Raw genomic sequence first — 22538 nt, forward strand, 5'->3', positions numbered from 1 at the left:
CAGCAGTTTGTGAGATTTCACAGTTTAATTTCACAGTTTAATTGTGTTCCTTCTCGGAACAAGAAATTACTTCAAACGAATGCCGTAGGAGACCTAACCACTGTCTGTATTTTGAAGCTTTCATTGCAGAAATGAGGAGGAAGGGGGAGCTGGCTGAAGCGTATTGTCACTCAGACATTAGCATGAATTTGGATCTTAAGTTTAAAATTAATAACTTCATAGCTTTTATTCGAAAGTGGTTTCTGCACACATAAACTTCTCTTAAGTTTTCTTTCATCTTCCCCTCTGCTCCCCAGAGTGGTAAAGGAAGTTCAACTTAAAAATGCCTTAACATTTTTTAAGGCAACACGTGTTAATGCAGCTACCCTGGCTACCTGCCTGAATTTTGAAACTGTTCCACAGCTTGTAGGTGCTTCTGTGTGCTTGCTAGCCTTAGGCACCTTCTCAGTGTATCGCTGCTCACTTGGTTTTGCTGATACAAATAATGATTCCTTTCACTTACTGAACGTTGATCTTGATAGTTTTGATCAAATCTATGTTTTCTTACTGGTGCTGCTGAAGTCCCCTGGTAGAACAGATTCTGCCTTTGGAGACATTCCGCTACGGCCAGTTGAACCCCTCTAAGAGATTATGCACTTGTGCCCAGGGAGAGCAGGGAACTGATCTGATCTGTTACGAAACCAATTCATATTCATTTGCAAAAGAAAGACATGTGGACATGCACCTGAAAGACTTCTCTTTGAAGGAGGAGAGGAGAGCTGAGACCTTTTAGAGAAAAAGAAAATAGAATAGATAAAAGGTTATTGTTTGCTAATACTGACAACTTTCAGGGAGGCTTAACACAAAACATTTTCATTTTTCCTCTGACAGGCACAAGCATATTTACTGTTTATGAAGCTGCTTCTCAGGAAGGCTGGGTGTTCCTTATGTACCGAGCAATTGACAGTTTTCCTCGATGGCGTTCGTATTTCTATTTCATCACCTTAATTTTCTTCCTGGCCTGGCTTGTTAAGGTACTGAAAAACATGTTCTTTTATACTTGTCTGAAATGTAGATCATATTATAATTAATTTCTTCTCTTCGCTGCTTGCTGAGCTTTCTGTTGGTCATTCTTTCTTGTTCTTTTTTTTCAGAATGTTTTCATTGCAGTCATCATTGAAACGTTTGCAGAAATCAGAGTGCAGTTCCAGCAGATGTGGGGGTCCAGGAGCAGTACTACGTCAACTGCTACCACCCAGGTAAAGCACCTGAGATGCTGAGATTCTCTGTAGATTTAATTTGGTTTAGTTTGTGAATGAATAATTTAAAAAGTGAATTAAAAGTAAAAAAAAATCTGCTAATTATTACTTAATCAGATTTATTTGACTTTGTATGTTATAACATATGTTTTAAAGTTAATATATAAATTTGCATATAAAATTAAATTCTAGGTTGTATTATCCAACTAGGCTTTCTTAAAAAAGAATAATAGAGAAGACTGTAATACGGTTCTTTATGTGGCTGGGTATGTTATTGCTACATTTTTATTTTCTTTTAATTAAGTAGGATAATGCCTTTTTGTCATGTCTTTGGTGGGTTTGGAATTAGGGTTGCTGTTGAATATCACTATTTGTGCTAAGAAAGGAGAGCTGAACTAGCAAGCTGTAGCTGGAAGAAAAGAGGTCACAGGGTAGCTAAAGTGTTTGGGGAAGCTGATCCTGGAACTGAGTAGGGCATATTGAGACCAAGGAGGAATGAGGTGCTGAGGCAATCGAAAAGTCACGCTAATAGCTGAGGTAGCCACAGAAAGTGAGATCCTGAATATGAGATAATGAGCAGGAAGAAGTCATGATAGGAAGGGTGCACGTGGGTTGGGTAGTGTGAAAGGCGCAGAATAAAAAATGAAGGCTAAAGTGTTGAAATTTAAATTCTCCCACTTGTTGTTGTACCAATCATATTGAGTGTCCTGAATACGCAAAAGCCCAGGCTTTTCCAGGGAGTGCAGTGTGCTGTCTGTATGAGGAACCAGTACCAACTGCCTGCAAAAAGTTCTGAGGGAGACAGATATGAGAAACATACTCATGAAGAAAAATTTTCTAACCTCAGTAGCTAGAGATTATTTTCATAAGCTAGAGGATTTAAGTGTTTCAAAATTAGTTATTACATATTTTCTGATATTCCTTTGGATATTTTTGTAATCTATATGTAAATACAGTCCTTTCCTCCCTACTACTGGAATTTTTGCCTTAAATAGACATTGTGGCAGTAATTTCTACTCTATATTTGTCTCTGTGAAAGCAGATTTGGTGATACCATTTTAAACAAAAAAAAAGGACTTTTCCACATGACATTTATTTCACCTCTGTTGGGACAAATTCCTGAGCCATATAGGCTTACCTGACTTTTACTCTGAACTAGAAGCTGAAATCAATGTAGGAATACTCAAGAAGCAGCCAACATTAAGTAATTTCAAGGATGAAAGAAATTCCAAAAATAATGTCATCATGCCAAAGAATATGAACATGTTGGATCTGAATTACATCATGCAAAATAAAAATAGCATATTGGTTGCAGACAAGTGAATGGTTATTTCATTCCTTGAGTCACCGGCATAATGGGACGTAAAGGGAGTTTAGTTTACCAAATTAAAAAAAAAAAATTTGTCTGTATTAAGAAGGGCAACAAATTTCTTGCAGGGTTTCTTGTGCAGGGCACCAGATGAGAGCTAAAAACCTTGTTTGATTTGTGCATGAAGTAACCTTGAGGAAAAGCAACAATATCTTTCTTCATTTACCCACTTCATAAATCATTAAACTCTTCCGAAAACTTAGTCCTGTAGAAAAGAAAATGAGTGTCCAAGAGTCAAAGTCAAGGAAGGGTCTCTGGAGAAGGATAAAAGGAGGTTCTTGTAAAGCACTTTAGCACTGCACATTAAAACATAGCACACAGAGGAGTAACTCAGGGCTGATAAGAATTGCCAGCTCTTTCTGTGCAGAGATGCTGCATAAGGACTCAGCAGAATTAAAAACATATCTGTGTAACGCTGTCCTCAACCTAATGAACACTTCTCTCAGGATGACTTCTGACCTTCAACCACAGTGCTGTGGCTGTGTTCTCAAAGTACTTGTTTGGGAGCTGGGTGTCAAGGAAGAGGTGGGAGTGAGGTGCGAACTTTGCCACGCTTCGTTACGTAGCATATGCAGCCTCTCAAGTATCAATTCAAAATGATAGAGCCATTCATTTTCTTTCAAGGACTTTTTCAAGGACAGTGTTAATCACTTCCAAACATGATTTCCCACTGTTCCTTATGTCCAGCGGTCTGCATCTTTTTATGTCTTAATTTCTAAGGGGGAAAAAAAAAGCCAAAATGCCTATACAAACGCTTCCAGAGGTTATTGGTAAAAAGTGAATACCACTGTCATCAAGAGAGACTTTTCCACTTATGTCATTAGAGCTGGGATATCATTCAACTCTTTGCAGGAATTATAAACTCTGGGTAACAGTACAGAAGGGCTGTACAGTTCCTTTTGATATACATCAGTGCAGCAATAATAAAGTCTGACCCTTGGAGTAAAATAATTTTGCCAGTAAAAAAGATGAGGTAGTCTGTTACTTCCAAATGCACCATAAAATTTATTTTTTGGGTTACAATCTATTTGTGTGTCCTCAGAATAAACTTACCTTAGTAAGGAATTTACTCTGAATAGGTAGCACCTTCTAATAATACTGATCAGAGATTAATTGAATAATTTTCTGTGCTAGGACTAATAGAGACGTGTTATTTGATGTTATCTGGGTAAAATTCAGGATCTATTAATGTTGGAAGAAAGAGTATATTGCGCTTTTTTCTGTAGCTGTAAAAACCATTTCCCACTTGTTTAAACTAGCTGTAGATTTCACTTGTATTTATTGACACATAAAACATTTCTGACAATAATTTTCCCTTTCAAGATGTTTCATGAAGATGCTGCTGGAGGTTGGCAGCTTGTGGCTGTTGATGTGAATAAGCCCCAGGGCAGAGCTCCTGCTTGTCTACAGGTATGACATTGCTTTTTAATAAATCAGTGTGTGTAACCAGCACTACTCAAATGTTGGCATAAGGAGACTGTGGTGAGAAATAGCTATAATAGTTTTAGTCATAAATTTCTTTAAATCTGTTGCTTTCTGCAGTGTAGGCTGGTTCTTGAAAATCGCAGATCAACCAAAAAAGATACACCCCACCATAAGGAAGAAGATTAGAAAAATATATTCCCTATAAAGGCTTTGTTTTGTGTGCTCACAAGAGAAAGATTTTAGACTTTTTAAATATAAAATGACATCGGTAATCATTCCTTGTCTCTCAGACTTTACATACAGACTGATTCTATTCCTAGGTTAGACAAAACAGAAATGCTTGTTTATTAACTGCAAAATGCAATAATAATGTATGCCAAGGTGCATGACTAATCATAATAAGCACAGAAGTACCTCATTTCTCTTGTTCAATCTTCAAAATAGACAAACAGAGTAAGGGGGAAGAAGCATGTAGGTAGTAAGCCATACAGGGTTTGAAACTTCCAGATTTAATATTCTCACCTGGATATAGGTGAGTTTGTAAAACTCTATCCTCATTGTTTAAATAAATCCAGACTAAGATAAGTAATACAAATCCCTTTTTACTAGAGCACGTTGTACGGCAGCTCAAATTTTTATTTGCAAATTAAACAACATCACTTCTGGATGAACCAAACTTGCTTCAGAGTAGAAAGCCAAATCTACTATAGCAATCTGATAGCATGATGTTTGCTGGCAGTTTTGGTATGTTTGGTTCAATGTATAAACTAAAACACACATACTTGTTGGCAGCATGTACATCGCTGAACAGTAAGTTGGCAAGCACCTTTCCTCCCCTCCACAAGCTGTTCCTTCTCAAATATCTCTGCTTTGTCAAACCACTGCCATATATTTAATTATAGGAAATGTCTTATCTGATAATTTCTCTTCCCAAATTTAATTCCTGATTTTGACAGCAACAGGAACCTCATTTATGGTGTTCTCAGGTAACACTCTTGAATATGTTGATAAAATGTAGGTGAACTCACAATGAAAAATCCTCCAGATTAAAATTAACATCTGATTTACCTAATCTGCCCTTATCTGTGATATTACATTCTTGTCCCTTTTAGGAATCAGGTGAACACATAGTAAATTGTGTTCCAGACAAAATAAGCCTCATGCATCAGCTAGTGCTGCAACTTTTTATAATTACAACTCAATTATCAGTTTTCTTCTCATTCTTTGTCCCTTTGTGCAACATCTGCAGGGTTTCCAGCAACCTATGACCTTGCTGGATGTCAATTCAAGGAAAGCAATCCAAACGAAAGCAATACGTTAAAATATTTTATTAGGATAGTGCCCCAAATAGGCTTTATTTTTATTAAATACAGGCTAAAATACAGCCCAATTAAAGCAAAATGTCAAGGTCGGGATAAACACACACCTTTATTCATCTCTTGATGCATTACTGTTTCAGACCTGTCAATCCAAAGTAGAAAGAGAATAGACTTCCCAAAAAATTCATGTATTTAAAGCCCTTGCGATACGTTGAAAGTGTTCTTTGTACACTAAGTCCCTAGTGAGAGATGTGGTAGTTGTTTTCTAAGGGTTTGGGTGGGGTTTGTTCCATCAGAAGAACATGATGCATAAATCTGAATCTATAAAGAATTAATTGGATTGGACAATATGTATCCCGCCTTTAAGATGTGTTTGGTTAATATGCATTCTTCTGACCTTTATTAGCTAAGTATATTGTCATGCAAGATCCTGTGAGGGATGGAGTTCTTAAAAGGTAGTGAAGAATCTCTATTGCCCTGTATAATTTTAATTAAATTTTGCAGTAAGTTTGGTTTTATTAATTCCTCTCTGGGCTCTGTAAATAGTCCCCCTCCAAATATGAAAGGCAACATAATAAAAGTTTTGTTTTGATCAGTGGGTCTGGGTCTCTGCTTTGGTGAAACTTCACTTATTCAGTGTATTGAGTTATTTAGAAATTGCTTCCTGGACTGTGCGTCAGGAGAGGAAATATCCTAGCAGCTAAGGGAGTGGAGAGGGCCACTGGAGATTTAGGTTTGTTTTACTGGCCAAGCACAAGTTTCCTGTAGACCTTGAGAAAACTACTTTATAGGTGTATCCTTGCATTAGTTGTCATTCCTTATGGTGAAAGTTGTATATCTCCCAGATTTGGCTACTGCAGTGTTTAATTGAAAGGCAGTCCAGTAAGATGGGCTTGTGCTATCTAGGATGGCAAGTAGATGATGTCCAGCTCTCTAAAGTGAGGAGTGATGGAGAAAACAATGGTGTGATTTATATGGCATATAATATAAAAACCTCTCCTACAGATTTTGAAAGACACTTCACAGACTAGCTGGATCTGTTGAGTAGTAATATTAATAATTTGGTCTTTGTACAAACCATCCTTCCTCCCACAGACGAGGTCAGGGGTTTCAGCCTAGCAAGCCTTGCTGGCCTAGGTAGAACATTGCAATGGCACATAGAGCAATTCAGGTCTCGTGTTATTCCTGAGCGAACAATAATTCAGGCAGGGATGCCGTGTAGGCTCTCTGCAGAGCCTTTGTAACTCACTTTGTCTCGCACAGACATGTTGTTGTTGCACCAAACTGCTCAGTTAGGTAAAATGACTAAGTGGGCTAACCATGTCTTTACACTTCTGTCACAGCTTATGTGCAATAAGGGGATTACAAACGAGTTTCAGAATCCCATCTAGTGTGCAGTGTGCCTTGATATGTCTAAACTGCTGTGCTTGCCAGGGTACCCCCTCTTGTCTCTCCCAAGAGCCCACCTGCCTTTCCACTGGGTTCATGGCAGATGAGCAGAACAGAACGGGCATGGGATCTCCGAGGGCATCTCGTGTACAGCAGTACAGTAGTTAAAAGAAATAAGACTAAACCATGAGAGATGGGCAAGCAAGGTGGGCATGAATCTGGTGTTTGTGAAGAATTTTAACTCAGATGCCTAACTAAGTTTTCTTTAGGTTTATAGAAGTGGCTGGAAGTGGCAACATGAAAAATTAGTGATTTTGACTTGCAAATCTATCCTAATAAGGGGCAAAGAGTCTTTTATTTTGATTTAGTGCTTTTATATTTATTTCCTTTCTCTTTTGAGTATTCCCAAAGATGCTTTGTGGTCTTTTGTTACTTATTCTTACTGCTCCCCACAACTGGCATTGATTTTAAATATTGATTTTCTTTTGTCACTGAAAAATAATCTTTGTGTTTTCCATTTCAACATGAACCATTGGGCATGAATACATGCTGAGGCTCCCACATTGCCACATTATTTTACTGTTGTTGATATTACTTTAACACATTGTAGTGTGTTAGAACTTCCTGCCTACCATGATTTACTCCTACCAGCACAGTAGGAAGCTCTCAGTTCACAAATAAAGAAAAATTGAGCACCAGGTTCCAGAAAAAATTACTTTAAAAAACTCTGAGCCTGTATTTACCTCTTTAATCCCACATTAAAGGCACATTGTGTTTCTTATTATTCCTTTCCTCTTCATTTTAGAGATTGTTGATGCTTTTACCACTCTTTCCTTCTCTGTGTATTCTTGTCCACAAAGACTTGTAAAATATGCATACTGATCTAAAGCTGAACTGGAAAGTTTTAACTCATATATCTTCTGTGAACCTGTGGTTGGTATTAATAACACCAAGTAATGACATCTTCAGTCTTCTCAGTTCTTAGTTTTGTAATGCACAGAGGAAGTCTGGAACTGTGGTTCCTGTGGGGAACAATAAGCCAGACAGCTATTCCCTGTTCATGCTAATATTTTGGGGTCGTATGTGCAGCAGAAATGAAACACACAGCTGGACATACAATGATACTTAGGAAAAGCTTGGGAACAGTGTGTGATGTGTCAGCATGAATGGAAGTGGTCATCTACTCACAAACTGTATGTGTAGTCATACTCTGATAGCAAAATCTTCAACAGATTGAAAAAACTGTTCACTTTTAATAATATGCTCTCTATCTAGGGAAGAAATAAAAGGTCACAAAACTATGATTTGAGCAAGCAAGTGACATTATTATGATTACTTTCTTCTTGAACATATGATTAATGTCAAAAAAAAAAGTTAGTCCTTCATGCTACGTATCATTATCAGAATGTGTTACAGAATTCTGTGCAATTACAGAATTTTAGAAAACCTCGAATGAGAAACAAAAAGATCAAAAGTAATATTGAAAGGCAGAAAATATGTGGAGAGTGGAGAAGACATAGCCAGGGAAAAAGGAATTGAGTGTTTCAGCAGTTTTATGATGGATATATTGAATGAGAGGAAGAGAAATGAGATAAAACTGTACTTAGAGATTTTTACAGCAGGAGTAACAGAAGAGACCACTAGTGGATTTTTTCTTCTTCTCTTTAGTGGGAAGTAATTATTGGTGAACGAGAAAAGTGTGATAGTCTTTATACAGTAATTTGCCCTTTACTGTAACTTTGTAATCAAGCAAAAGGTATGCCTACTCTGTCAAATTCTCTTCTTACCTACAGTGTCTTTCATTAAATTAGATACGTATGTAATACCTTTCTTCCAATTAACTGAAATCCTCTCTTACAGTAAAAGAAAAATCTTCTATTTCAGTTGGCTAAAATGGCATTTTTATTTGAATTATTTTATTATTTGACTATATTATGTGTGTTGATTCGGAAGCAGATTGATTCCAAATCCTAAAATTCTGAGGCTGTCACTGGAAAAAAAATCTAGTTCTTTTTTTTGTGCACTGTTCTCATTTAGAAAGTCTTGAAACTGCATCAGTTAATAGAAGCTTGGACAGTTCAGTGATGCACTTGGCACTGAAACAGGGCTGAAAACCAACCATATTAGTTTTATCGTGGAGACTCAGGAGCAGAATATGCAAAGTGTGGATGTAAAAGCAAGCTCTTAGTTTTGGTGAGATAAAAATGATGAAGAAATGAGGTGGAATGGAGGAGACTTCAGGGAAACTAAACATGTTGGCAACAGAATAACGTACACAAATAAAGTCCAACTCCATCTAGCCTTGCTATCCTTGGTTATATGTGGGAAGATAGTAAATTCTGAGTATTATGAAAAGAAAAAAAAGGAAGTTCCACTATTTTCCACCTTAATATTGGGTATGGGAAGAAATGGTGAATTGTGGTGAATGGAGTAAAGGGATAGAAAGTCCAGCGTCAAACTAACCCTCAGGACTCTGGTCAGGGATTCACAAAATGAGCTGTCATCAAACGCGTGCCCAGTTTCAGTTTTATGCCATTTCAGATTCAGAAGGTAAAGATATTACCACCATCTACAGTCTACTCACCTGATTCTTTCAGGGTTTTAACCACAATAACAACAGCCACTGAAGAAGCAGTGAGTTTAATCCTGGGACACCTCAGTTCACTGTCTCATCTGGTAATGTAAACTGGTGTTCCCTTCAGTTCATGGTATTAAAAGAAGTCATGAATTCAAACAGCTGAAATTATTACAGTCTCTTTAACTGGAGGAAGGAGGGAATAGGACAACTATAATGTAAATGAGCTGCTACTGCAGTGTTGAGAACCACTATCTTTTCTTGTTATGAAATAAAAGGACAATCTCATAAAACTGGAGTACCAAACATGTTTTGCCCATATATATTTTTTGCATGCTTAAATTTGCTAATTTTTACTAACAGAGATGTGAAAAATAGTAAGCCCCATGATGTAGGTACCATAGAATGCACAGAACTAGTAGACAAACAATGCATCTGCCATGTCTCCAAAATCATCCAGGACCAGAAATAGGCATATTTGATCATCCTCCTCTGAGCTTCTGGATATCCATTTATACCCTTATGCTTTATCTTGTAACTCCTCCAGTCATTCATTTGCAGACTTTCTGAAGTGGATGTTAAATTTAGGCCATTATATTTAGTAACCATTGATGGATTCATCACCTATCGATTTGTCTCGTCTTTTTTTTTAACCCATTTATCATATTGGCCTCCAGAACATCATGTAGAAACAAGTTAAAGTAACCATGTAGCATTTTAATTGATTACAATTGAGGAATTAATTTGCTGATTTTCCTGAGATTACTTAAAAATTACTAAAAATGTAGTGCAAACTTTATTGGTTGTAATTTTGAGATGGATGTTCCTGTCAATAAAACAAACAATTTGAAACAACAAAACTTGACAAGGACAGGATCACAAGCTGTTGTAAAATGCAGTCAGTAACAAAAGGAGGACAGACACAGGTACCTGAGGATGATAAACACCAAGTATGGGGGATGGTTGGTTTATTTTTGTGCTAGTGTATACAAATAGAATCATCAGTTATTAGGAAACTTCAGAAAAGGAAATAGACTTTGACTAATGTGAAGGACTGTTAAGAGATTGGTGCATTTGGTGACAAGGCTGTCATTCGTAAAACTTTCAAATCTCCCATAGGTAACATTCTGGCATTAATTAATGTTAATTAACTTAATGATTAGTAGATTCCTATTGTAATTTTTGTCTTGTATCTATTTTTCTGCTCTTGTGTGCATGCATCAAAATGAAAAGTAATTCCAAAAGGTGCAGAAATGCATGTGTATTTCCAGAGTACGAGGTATAAAATCTCTCTCCCTCCCTCCCTTCCTCCTTCCCTTTTCTACCCCCTCCTTTTTTTACTCCCCTCCTTTTTCTACCTCTCTCTCTTCCTCCTTCCCTTTTCTACTTCGTCCCTTCCCCTCTCACTTTTCTCCCCCCTCCATTAGCTTCTCCCTTTTTTCCCTCCTTCCTTCCCTCCTTCCTTCCCTCCTTTCTTCCCTGCCTGCCTTCTTTTCCTTTAAAACCATTGTACTGAAGCACATATGTTGACGAGTTACACACTTATTTCATAGTTTCTTCTCCATAGTTTTCCATTTACTTGCTGAACTGCCTGTTCCTGTTCATTACAATTGAAGTAAATTACTAGCTACAGTTTGTACCATTCTAACCACAGAAACTAAACAAAAAAAGAAAGAAACCGTTATTGATTTCATTGTTTTGCACTTGAACAAATAGACTTCAGGAATGTGACTTCCTTAGTTTGAACATGAGTTTGAACATGTGTTTGAACATGTGTTTGAACACGTTATGTTCCTGCAGACTTAAACTATAAGAATCCCATTAAAAAGACAAAATGGATAGGTGTTAAACTATGATTAAGCCTCTAAAAGGATAGTGGATTTCCTTGTCAGTATTCTTTTGTAGTGGTGGGCCTGCTGCGGCAGAAAACAGGGTCACATCGGGCCCTTTGCATCTCCTTGGGAGATTGAGGAACAATTATTTGGAATTTGTCTGAGGCAGTAGGTTTTAAAAAATCTGTGTATGTCAGTTTCAGGAGCCTTGGCTGACACTAATAATCAGTCAAGATCTCTGAACTTCCTCTTATTTCTGGACAAGCTGAAAGTAGGACGTTTTGTGTAATGCCTAGTTTTCAAACAAGGCCCCAGAAAAACGTCCTGCCTCACAACTAATAAATTTTGCATAAGGAGGTTTTGTAAATCTTGACCCTCTTTCACACAGGCCTGTACAGTTCACCAATAAATGGCATTAAGTAGTGACATTCAGCTCTTCCGACATCACGGTCAAATTAATAAGCTAAAAATCTCCTGTGATAAAAATATGCAAGTTGTTATAATATTTAAAAAAGACTGCTTCAGCTACGTGGATTGTATTTCTTTTTATCCTCACTCTTTTTGCTGTGATCTGAATAAGAAACATGGACTGTTTTTTAATCTTTCTTTTCAGCAACGGACTTCAGTACAGCTTGTACTCAAAAATTGCACTTAGAAATTTTGGGGCATATCTTTGTCAGTGGATTATAGAAACTGTTCAGTAATGCCACTAAAATTAAAGTTCAGCTGAGTTTCTTTTTAAAAAAAATATTTCTGGGGTTAAATATGTCCAGTGTTTCAACTCCCATCAAGCTGAAAACAGGTATTTAAATTGTCATGTAGCTTTTTTGTGTTTAGCACAATTACAGCAATCACAGTGTTGGAAGCAGCAGCAGCATGACTTCCTTTAAAGCTATAACTTGGATGACAAATCTGAGCAAAGTGGAAGACTGCAGAGCCTTAGAATAAAACTAGCAGGGATTTTTTTATTCATGTGAGTTGTTTTCCCCCAGTATTTTCCATATTTCCAGTGTTTCTCAAAGAAAGATCTCTTTTCACTAGAATTGCAAAGAACATCATGTACTACAGCTCTGTAGGTTATTAGATTGTTCTTTATAGATGTTCTTTATAGATTTTTCAAACTTTTTTTAAAAAAAGTAACTTTGCAATATTGTTTTGTTACTGTTGGGATCTCTATTTCTCTGATTTCCTCTGTAGTCAGTGGAGAGAGCAATTCTCATCACGAATCTGAAGATAATTCACATGTTTTGGATGCTGAATTTCCTTTCGTGTTGTCTGTATTTCTTCATTGCAATAGAGAGGCTACATAAACTGTGTGGCCTCCTCAGCATCTCAGTGAATTTCCTAAGATTAAGTTGGATTTCTGGGCTATTAGGTATTTCAACAAACAGCTCTTACTAATTTCTGAAAATTTTAAGTGGCTATTTCATATTCAGATTAATTCTTCTACTTTCAACTATTCATAAATATATCTGCAAAAAAAAATCTGTGAGAAAAAGTCTTTGCCTTTTCTCATTGTATTCTCGGTATTCTGAACACTGACTCTTAACTCTTCTGGGAATCAGTGTGGTCCTGATGCTAGTGGCAGGATAATAACGGCACAGAGCCAACAGAACATTGTCAGAGAGTTGCTGAGAACCTGAATCTGGTGTTGCTCATCACTCTACAGACTGCATGGGAGTGCAGGAGGCTTACTTTCTTATTTCGGGTGTGCCAGTTCTTTTGGGGTGAATCTCTGAAGACAAAGTTTTTACCTTCTGTTTCTCTAGTAGACCATAGTAATCTATATTATATCTTTTTGATGTGCAGATTTAAAGTAAAATTAAGTCCCACTTCAGCAAGCATGCATACTGAATACTTGTAAGTATTTTGCATTTATTAAATCCTACTGAAATCAGTAGAAGGTATCAAGAGCTTTGAGAATCATGGTTTTATATTAGTGATTTCATTGACATGAATGCAGTTGTTATATGGAGAAGTATTTGCACTGTAATGTCAAAGTCTGCATCCTTTATGCTTTGTGAATTCTTTAAGTGCCAGCTAGAGAAACATCTTCAGCTGACCCATGCATTTTACCAAGTGGAGGGCTGCAGTGCAGTACAGTAAATTCAGATCTTCAAGCTGCCTCTCACAATTTTGCTTCCCCTGCTTAGGATTCCCTTTCTTTCCTCAGACCTTTGAAAAGAGGGTCTTTGAGGCCTCACAGAAGTGAAGAGGAAAGTTAGCAATGTGCCATGTGGAGGAAGGACACTGAGATTCTTAGAGTTTAATATGTTTGAACTGATAGCACATGTTTGCCAATGTACTTTCAGCCAATGTACAAAACTGAACTGTCACGGTAAAAGTGTGCATTCTCTTTTATAGATTCTTTATTTTTCTAGCTAAAGAGGACCAGGATGGATACCTGACCCAGAGGCCATCTGACATAGACTACAGCCTTTCATACTTCCTTTTCCAGAACAGATCAGTCATGGCTACTTTACACAGTGCTTAGCCCTTTGTCTCTTCTGAGCCCCTGTGGCATCCCTATGTCCTTCAGGCACAATTATTTTTCTGGGTTTTATTTCGGTTCTGAGTATACAGGGTTGTGTTGGCTCACCAGAACAATAGTTACATGGTCTGATGATAATGAGATCATGCATTTCATACTCTTATGTTTGACACCAGGTCAAGTGAGGTTATTCAACAGTGCAAAGGCTTTTGTGATGTTAGAGGATTGTGCAGAACTAAGGAAGCCGTGCTTGGATGTTGTTTTAAGGAGAACTAACTGAAGACGTCCAAACCAGAGCCATGCCACTAGCCAGAATTTAAGCAGAGTGGATATGCCAATCAATTTTTGTAGTTGCTTCTTGGCTTTCATTCCTTTAACAGTCTAAAAATACCAGATGGTACCTGAGAATGAATTTTGCTCAGGTGAAATGTTTTTAACATATTCTTTCATAAGGCAGGGGCACGAAGGATACAGAGGGCGGAAAACTAAGATATGGTAGAGCAAGATGTATGTTATATGGTACCAGCAAGTATGACTAAAGTTAATGGGATGAAATTAAGACAGACAGAATTTATGAACAGCGCTGAATGTTCCAGATTCTGCAGAAGAGTGTGGGTTCTAGCAGGCAAATGCCCTCCAGTGGCTGCAGACCTAGATCCAAAACATGCTATTTCATATTTAAATTGTAGTGCTTGAGGATTTTTCGTAATTGCTTTCCATAATCAGTCATTTACATTCATTCTTCAGCTCATCCTTTGACTAGTAGTTTGAGCTATCATACTTTTAGGTGCTATACATTATTTTGCTATTAATGCCACCTGGTGCCAATGATCTATGTGGTGACATTTTATTAATTGCACCATATCCAGAGTGTATATAAATCATTTCCTTTTCTCAATCACAAACTTTTCAGAAAAGCTTGACTGAGGAATGGAGTTATGTACACCAGTGGGCTTGATTTCAGAAGGTGTCTTACTACAGATGCTGTTTATATAGCACAGTTGACAGTATATATGCAGTGCTCCTTTCTTTACTTCTGGCCTCCATTTCCCTCTGTAGGTTCCTAGATACCCAATGGAGGCACTGGAACACTAATTAGAGAAAGCTGACTGTACACCCAGTTCTATTCCTCATGCTCTCTTTCTCTGCATACAGCTTTGCCATCCAGTCTGTTATTCTATTGGCTCAGAACTATCATCTTGGATATTTTCTCAGTTTTCTTTGGTATATTCTGAGCCATTTCTCTTTTACCAGGAAACCACCTCCTACTGATTCTGCTTGTTTGCAAGAGTAGTCTTACTATTTTTACCCTCGTCACTCCATTTCATCTCCTATCCAAAGTAAAATTTCCCAGTACTCCATAGCTTAGAAGCCACTGCCAATAGATGCATTGACAGATCCTTAATTTCTTCTTTATTTCTTCTCCAGTCAAAATTCAGAAACCTTTAGTCTATGCTGGCTGTCCTTAACCAAGGCTGATAAACCTTCACTGTTCAGACCTACTCTACTTCATCCGTTTAGTTGCTGCCACTCGGTCAGAACCAGAAAGATGCTTCTTCACTCATACACATGCACATGTATCTATACCTTTATATCTTACTACCTCAGTTAGTGAAACAGGGCAGAAACAAAGTGAACAACTGACCTCTGAACAAGTTTGTTATGTATGAGCAATCCCATGCTCTGTCTCTGGGAGTCACAGAACCAGAATAGCTCTGCTACTGCTCTTTTTTTGGTGTACATTTAATCTTTTCCTGTTAAAGGAAACAATGGTTTTGCCACTAGCTCTACTGGAGAAGGATTTTATTTCTGATGTTGTGGATATACAACATTGGTTTTGCAGTCATTAAAAGTCACAGATTGAAACAAATCTAAATGCCAGTCTTGAAAAAAATAAAAATACCAGAAACTCAGGAGGCAAAAGGGAGATGCTCTTGATAAGTGTTCGTTCTTAAAAACAAGAAGATTTAGGGCTCAATGGGAGAAATTATGCAGCTATAAATATAGTGAAAAAAGGGAGTTCCTTAAATTAATTCTATCTGTAAAAAACATATTTTAGTGCTTATGTTTAACATTGAACACATTTCTAGATTACTGCCTAGTTCTCAGAGTTAATGATGTACTGTACTTCAACAATTCCAAGAATTGTTTTGTACATATTTCATTCCTTCAATGGAACTTCCATGTCTAAGTCCACTTGACTGCTTTGAAAATCTGTCTCTAATATGGCTATTCCACATGTGATTGTGCTGTTTTCATAAACCAGTAAGAACCTTACGTTAAGACAGATAAGCATATGTACGAGACACATAGTGACTAATAGTAACTAATTGTTGTGGATTGTGATTATGCAAATGTATTAAACTAAAAACGTTAGTAACTGGCATGATCATTCAAATGAAAGGACAGTAATACCACTACTGGTATTACTACTACTACCAGTAATGTCCTATCTAAAGGTGAACCAATGTAGTTAACTTTTGCAGATCATTTGCAAAGATGTAGCAATGCTGGCTCTGAAGTTCCTTTTTCACATGAAAAACCCGCATTGTAAATCAATGTACAATTTATGTTATTCACACAATTTCATTTCAGCATTAATGATGAATATATAATCAGTAGGTTTAATCATATTAGTTGTTTAAGAGAGGAGTAAGGTATGGTAGGCAAAGGATGAATAATTGAATATAACTGTGGCTTAGAAGGGGAAGTACGGCAGTGATGGATGCAGTTTTAATTTAAATGGTTTTACTCTTTACTCTTTTAAAGTAATTTAAATTTAAAAATTACTTTAAAACCTTAGGGGTGAGAATGAGGGCAAGAATAAAAATTTATGTGTAGGTGTGGTTGTACAGACACAGACATAGAAGGAATGGAATTTATTTGGCTGTTTTAGGAGTCTGGTAATTAAATATGCTGGTGGAGTTGATCACCGTAGGCACTTTATAATCAGAAGAAAGAGACATCAACAAAAGGCAATTCGTATGATTTTAGGACAGTCATTGATGATAGCTCAAAGCCTAGGTCATTTAAACATTCAAGATTCCAGCTGAATTCACAATGCAAGTACTGATAACGTATTGTAATGAATTTTTAGAAGGTCCTACTCTTCAAGTAGGTATAAAAGCCAATCGTGATAATAATGAGAAGCATTTGGGTGATACCATCTAGTTTACAGACACACCAGATTTTATACGCTAAAAATAAAATTCTAATTAGCCAAACTGGACATATGAGTCTAAAGAATCTCTACTTCATTGGTATTTAGAATAGCATATTAATTCACTGTATTGAAGTATGTTAGTGACAACAGTTCCTTTTAAAGAATTTGTACGGGATAAAAATACACTGAGAGTGTGTATCTCACGATGTCTTACAAATAGTTCCTCAGTTTTGGATATATTTCAGTGGCCATAATTAAAGAGATGGTTTTCAGTAAAGATATATAAATTTCTTAATACTTGATAAAATCATATAAACCTAGCGCTTATAAAATGACTGGAATTTCTATATTTTCCTGTTTTTCAGGGTGACCGTATAAATGGAAATATTACTTCATGATATATATTAAAGTGACCATTTTTAAAAGTGCTGTAGGTCTTCCTTGGAAAAATAATATCAGCTGAATGATCTTCAAATGAGGAAATACCTAAATTTGCAGAACTTGCATCAATATTGTCAGGCTTATGTTATTAGTTTTTTTTATCATTTAATTACCGCATCCTTTTCCTTTCCTCAAGTCTTATGAGATACCTTATAATTCCACTGAGAATTATCAAATAAGAATTATATCTTACAAATATAGGACAACAGCATTTTCCTATCAAAGGATATTCCTTTGTTGTTCAAAAAAATGTTTGATGCTCGTATTTTTAAAGAAATCCTTTGAAGTTAACTTCAATAGAAACTCTTACCATACAGACCAGAAGAGATTTAGTTTACTAATTAGCTGCTTCATTTTGATTTAATATATATCAAAATCAATTCACAAATATAGATTTTTTTATTAATTAAACTTTTAAAAACAGCTGTGTATGTGCTGATGGCAAACTTTTTTTTAATTCAATTTTCTTTCTTCTCATTTCCCAACTTGATTTAATGTTCTATGTTTTTAGACAAACACTGCACTCATCAGTTGAAAAGCAGGAACTAGAAGTGAAGGCTCACATAAATTCCCCTATTACTGCCACCCACAGTTCTGTACTACTCCAACAGGCTCACCATGGCACTAAACCCCCTTTTCTCCATTTCACTTCTGCTTTTCCATCCTTCCCCTGCTGTGAAGATAAGATTTCTTAATTCCCACCCCAAGTGCTTTCACATCAGGTAAGTATTTCTGGAAGGAAAATTCATAAATGGCATAGGAACAATTTTTGGAAGGATGAGTTATAGGGAGAAGAAAATCATAAGAGTTCAAGAATTTGTAGAAAGGGCAAGTTACATATTTTCTGTCTTCTCCTATACTTAATCAACTTCTTTCTATCTATGTCACTTCTCAGGATTGAGGACATACACCAAAATTTGTCATTTTCGTCCAAACTCACACATTACCTTACTGATTTCTCAATTCCATTTATTTTGCTGTAATTCTGTCCATCTCTAGCAGCATTCAGCAAATCCGCTTTTTAATTAGGTGGTGGTAAAACTGTTAGTGTTGCAAATCAGCTCTACCAGTAGCTAAACTGCTCTTCTGGTTTGCTGGATGCAGATGAGCAGAAGCTGACATAGCTCCAGCAAGTTGTGATGGTAAAATGAGTCCAAAAAGTGCAGTTGTGCCCCTGCACACACCACTTCCCACCTTTGAAAGAAGACCCACTGGTATCTGCATTTGTTGTATCTGTTGATTTACTTTTAGAAGAATCTGCTGGGTCTTATTTCCTAAGTATGCCATGGTTATGAACACTACACATTATGCTTATCTCTTTTTTATGTGGCATCTACATTTTTAGCTCTTCTTAATCCTATTTGGAAAAACAGTCAAAAGAATGGAAATGATGTGCAGGTTTCTAAAGATTTCTTTGTAATTTGTTTTGGATTATTTTTGGAGGGGAGGTGATCTTCAAAGGGGGCTGAAATTTGGATTAATGATGCAAAAGTTTGGCTTGAGACAATCTCTCTGTCTCAAGTCTCTTGCTTTAAATAAATTTCCTAAAACCACATTTTATAAAAGAAAGCTGGCAATGTTGAAGCATGAACTTATTGAAAATTATCATTACAAGTCACCTTTGTGTTTGGTTATGAAACTGAAAACCTATTCTATTGCTCACTCAGTTGCCCAACTAAGTTTGAGTTTCACTAAATTTAGAGAGCTGAGCTTCAAAATAACCGGAAGGCTGCAATCTCCTATGTCCTATGACTCCAGATTTACACAACAGGATTCGTGTGTGGTCCAGTCTAAATCCAACCTTAATTTCATGACCTTTTTATAAAGTGGAGAAATAATTTTTGTGCCACTATCTGTAGGAGGGAAGCAATTAAAAATGTGCAAATCTTTGACCTTAGAATCAACTTATTTTTCTTCTGAAATGCTACTGTATTTCATCCAAGCCACACTAGTTTGAGTTGCCTTTGCATTTTTAGACACATGTACACTGCTGATTCTGCCTTAGTGAAGGGGTATCACAGCTTGACTGCAGTAAAAGCAGTCTAGCTGTTAAAGCTGGAGTACAGATGCTTTTAAAAAAGAAGAAAAATTAATAGCAGTGAAAATCTCTATTTAACTCTGCTGTCTCCCAGCTCAATGCAATAGAGCCTGTAAGTTGTCAGCAATTTCAAGCACTATTTCAGTTAGAAGAAAATACTCGTGATTCTCTTCTGTGTGTTTCGTTTGAGCGAAAAGTGCTTTACTAGAAATTAGGTTTTGAGTCTAAGAGCTAAAAGTCTTTTTTCCCTCCTAATTATTCATCTGATCACTTCCTTAATGCACATTTGATTTATTTCAAAGTAATCCCTACTTTTATATGCAAATCACAATATTTAGAGTGTGGTAATTAAATTATGCAAGGAAAATGCAAGGTAAAACTGTTCTAATCAAGAGATGGGAATTCCATTAAATCATTTGAGATTTATTTATATAGCCAAGTAACTTAATTTAGGAAAACATTTTTTTCTAAAAATCAGGTTTTGGTTAGTGTACCATGATGGGCACATTCCTTATGTTTCCATCACATACCTGACTAGTTATCTCTGAATGATCTAAGCCTTTCAGCATGGAGTAAAAGTTTTGTTCCATCATTCAGGCACACAAAAGTAGAAAAGTGATAAAGACCGGGAGCAAAACTATTTTAAGCGAGGTAGCTATTGCCAGTCTGAATTGTACTGTACACTGTGTTCCCAAGACAAGTACAGCACATATGGTAACCGAGAAAATTAATGCACTTTGTTAGACAAGGCGTTACAAACAATAATCAATACAAATGGCCAGTCTGACCCAGGAAAAGATTTTCATTAATCCTGAGTAGAGTTGTCTTAATCGCCTAAAGCACACATTTGACAGCTTTCAGTTCAGAAGGAAAGTTATCAAAGAACTGAAGTATTCTACTACTTCCAACGCTGGTCAAATACTTTCGTAAGTTTTAAACAGCTCAACAATACAAGAGCTGTGCAAAAGCACTGAAATTCAGCTCAGTCTCCTGAAGAATTTCAAAGTGCATATGATATAGTAATCATTGTAGTAAGACAAAAAGCTGCAATAAGAACTAAGAGAAGGTAAAAAGCTCTAGTTGAGTACAGAACTTTTCCATGAAGAAGGGGTTTTTTTTCTTACTCTTTGACTGAAAAATACAGTAATAGTAAAAAGAAAATCCACTAAAGAAAATATTTCCTTCCTTGAGGAACTGCTTTCTTAGAATCCCATTTTCCAAGTTTTCATGCTGTTTGGAAACAGTGCCAGCAAGATGTCTGAAGAGAGAGCTGAGCAATTCCACTCATATATTTTGATGGCAGAAAAAGAAATTATTTAGAGGGACATATGTTTTGCTGTTTCCATGTCAGACAACCCTTGAAAGGATTTGGATTTAATTTTTGTTTTTTTCACCATCATTTCTTCAAATTGAAGAAAATTGTTTCCCCTCTTTTTATTTTTTCTTTTTTGTTCTTCTTTTCTTTTAAATCGTATGGCCTTGTTAGTACTTCCTCAGTATGTAAGAAGCAATGAGTAGTTTGGGATTCAAAACGGTCCTTCATACAGGTAGAAGAAGTTGCTGGCATATAGAGACTAAATTTCTGCTTATCCTGAATTGCTCTGTATGTTTTCTCACGAGCTTAAAAGGACTAGAACATTTGCCCTAAAGTCCTCCTAACAGCAGAATTTGTTTGCAGTCCTCCAACTCGTTCTGAGTAGTGCCAGCTCTCTTCTGCTCTCTGTCACTTTAAACTATCATCAAAACACCCACGAGTCGCTCATGGTATGTGAACACTGTTGTGAGGAGAGGTGGGTTGAAGCACATGAGTACAACACTGAGCTTGGGTTTCCCCTGAAGAGCCATTTCTTCTACAAAGTCTGTGTAGAATTAGTAGATACCAACTTTAATATGAGCAACACAGCAAAGGAGATGTGCTGATACTGAATGTGGGCTAAATAGAATCATAGATTCATGGCATCATAGAATCGTAGAATGGTTTGAGTTGGAAGGGACCTTAAACATCATATAATTCCAATCCCTCTGCCATGGGCAGGGACACCTCCCACTAGATCAGGCTGCCCAAGGCCCCATCCAACCTAGCCTTGAACACTTCCAGGGATGGGGCATCCACAACTTCACTGGGCAACCCATTCCAGTGCCTCACCAAATACTTGAGAAGGTGGTTTCAACTGTAGGAGGGTGAGAATGGAATGGCAGGCAGTGTATTTAACTGCTCTCTAGCTCAGCTGTAAACCAATATCCTGAAAATAACAACATGAATAAAAGACTGAAGAAAATGACTAAAACAGAGATGGTGAGAATGGCTGATTCCCACCTGGTTAATAAATGACATTTCAAAGACACTGATCTTCAATTGAAATTAAATTGAAAGAGTAAGTAGCCTATTGAAGCAATTTCAGGAAGGCATTCCAGGTGAGGTCTTCAAAGACATATAGTTCAAGGAACCAATGTAAATGGAAAATTGTTGGAAGTGAGGCTCCTAGAATTGTAAAATGTAAAATTTATGGAAATTTTGAGGGCATGGGAAAAAATTACATAGCAAGTAGGTTCCAAATTCCTCTCTTCTCATTCATCTTTGCTGCAAATTGGGGAAAGGTTGAAGCATATAACAGTCAAAACTGTATCTAATGTGCCTCTGAAAGAGTGAACAATACACTATTTACCACAACTCGGACCTGGTATAGATTTGAATAACAGCAAATAGATTTAGTATTAGAGATGGAGCTGTCCCGCTGCACAGTAAGCACAACATTACAACGTTGTTTCCTGTTTTCCATTTTTTCCTGTTGTGGTTATTTTCAAAATAAAAATATACATAGTAAATGTCAACATTGTTGACACAGATAAAATAGCGGATTATATCTAAAGGGTTCAGAAACAATATGTAAACACAAAGTTATAATACAGATACTGAAACAACTTGAGTTTTCAGAGAAAAACTTAGAAAATGTAGATTAATAATGTCAAATGCATCCATTATAATGTGATTGACAGAGATCAGTTGTAATTTTGGCCTATCATGGAAGTGTGTACTTATATATTCATATAGGTACATGCGTACATATATATGTACATATGTTTTGGAAGTGTTGCAAGTCAAGTTGGCTGGGTCTTTGAGAAACTTCCTCTAGGAAAGATGCCCCTGCCGATGGCAGAGAGGTTGAACTAGATGATCTTTAAAGGTCTGTTGCAATTCAAACCACTCTATCATTGTGTTTTTTTAATATATTTATATACATATGGTGCATAATATAA

General features: G+C 36.6%; 1 protein-coding gene across 5 annotated transcripts in view; it reads left to right on the forward strand.

Annotated features, from left to right (window-relative positions):
- The window catches only part of NALCN (sodium leak channel, non-selective), a 229008-nt gene that overhangs the window by 82979 nt on the left and 123491 nt on the right, over positions 1–22538 (forward strand). For all 5 annotated transcript variants that reach the window (XM_054085381.1, XM_054085371.1, XM_054085388.1 and 2 more), the window contains 3 exons: positions 871–1013; positions 1134–1238; positions 3931–4017. In XM_054085381.1, the coding sequence (XP_053941356.1) occupies positions 871–1013; positions 1134–1238; positions 3931–4017 (335 nt within the window). The remainder of the gene's footprint in view (positions 1–870; positions 1014–1133; positions 1239–3930; positions 4018–22538) is intronic.

Source organism: Cuculus canorus, chromosome 1, assembly GCF_017976375.1.
Source record: "Cuculus canorus isolate bCucCan1 chromosome 1, bCucCan1.pri, whole genome shotgun sequence".
NCBI classification, from domain to species: Eukaryota; Metazoa; Chordata; class Aves; order Cuculiformes; family Cuculidae; genus Cuculus; species Cuculus canorus.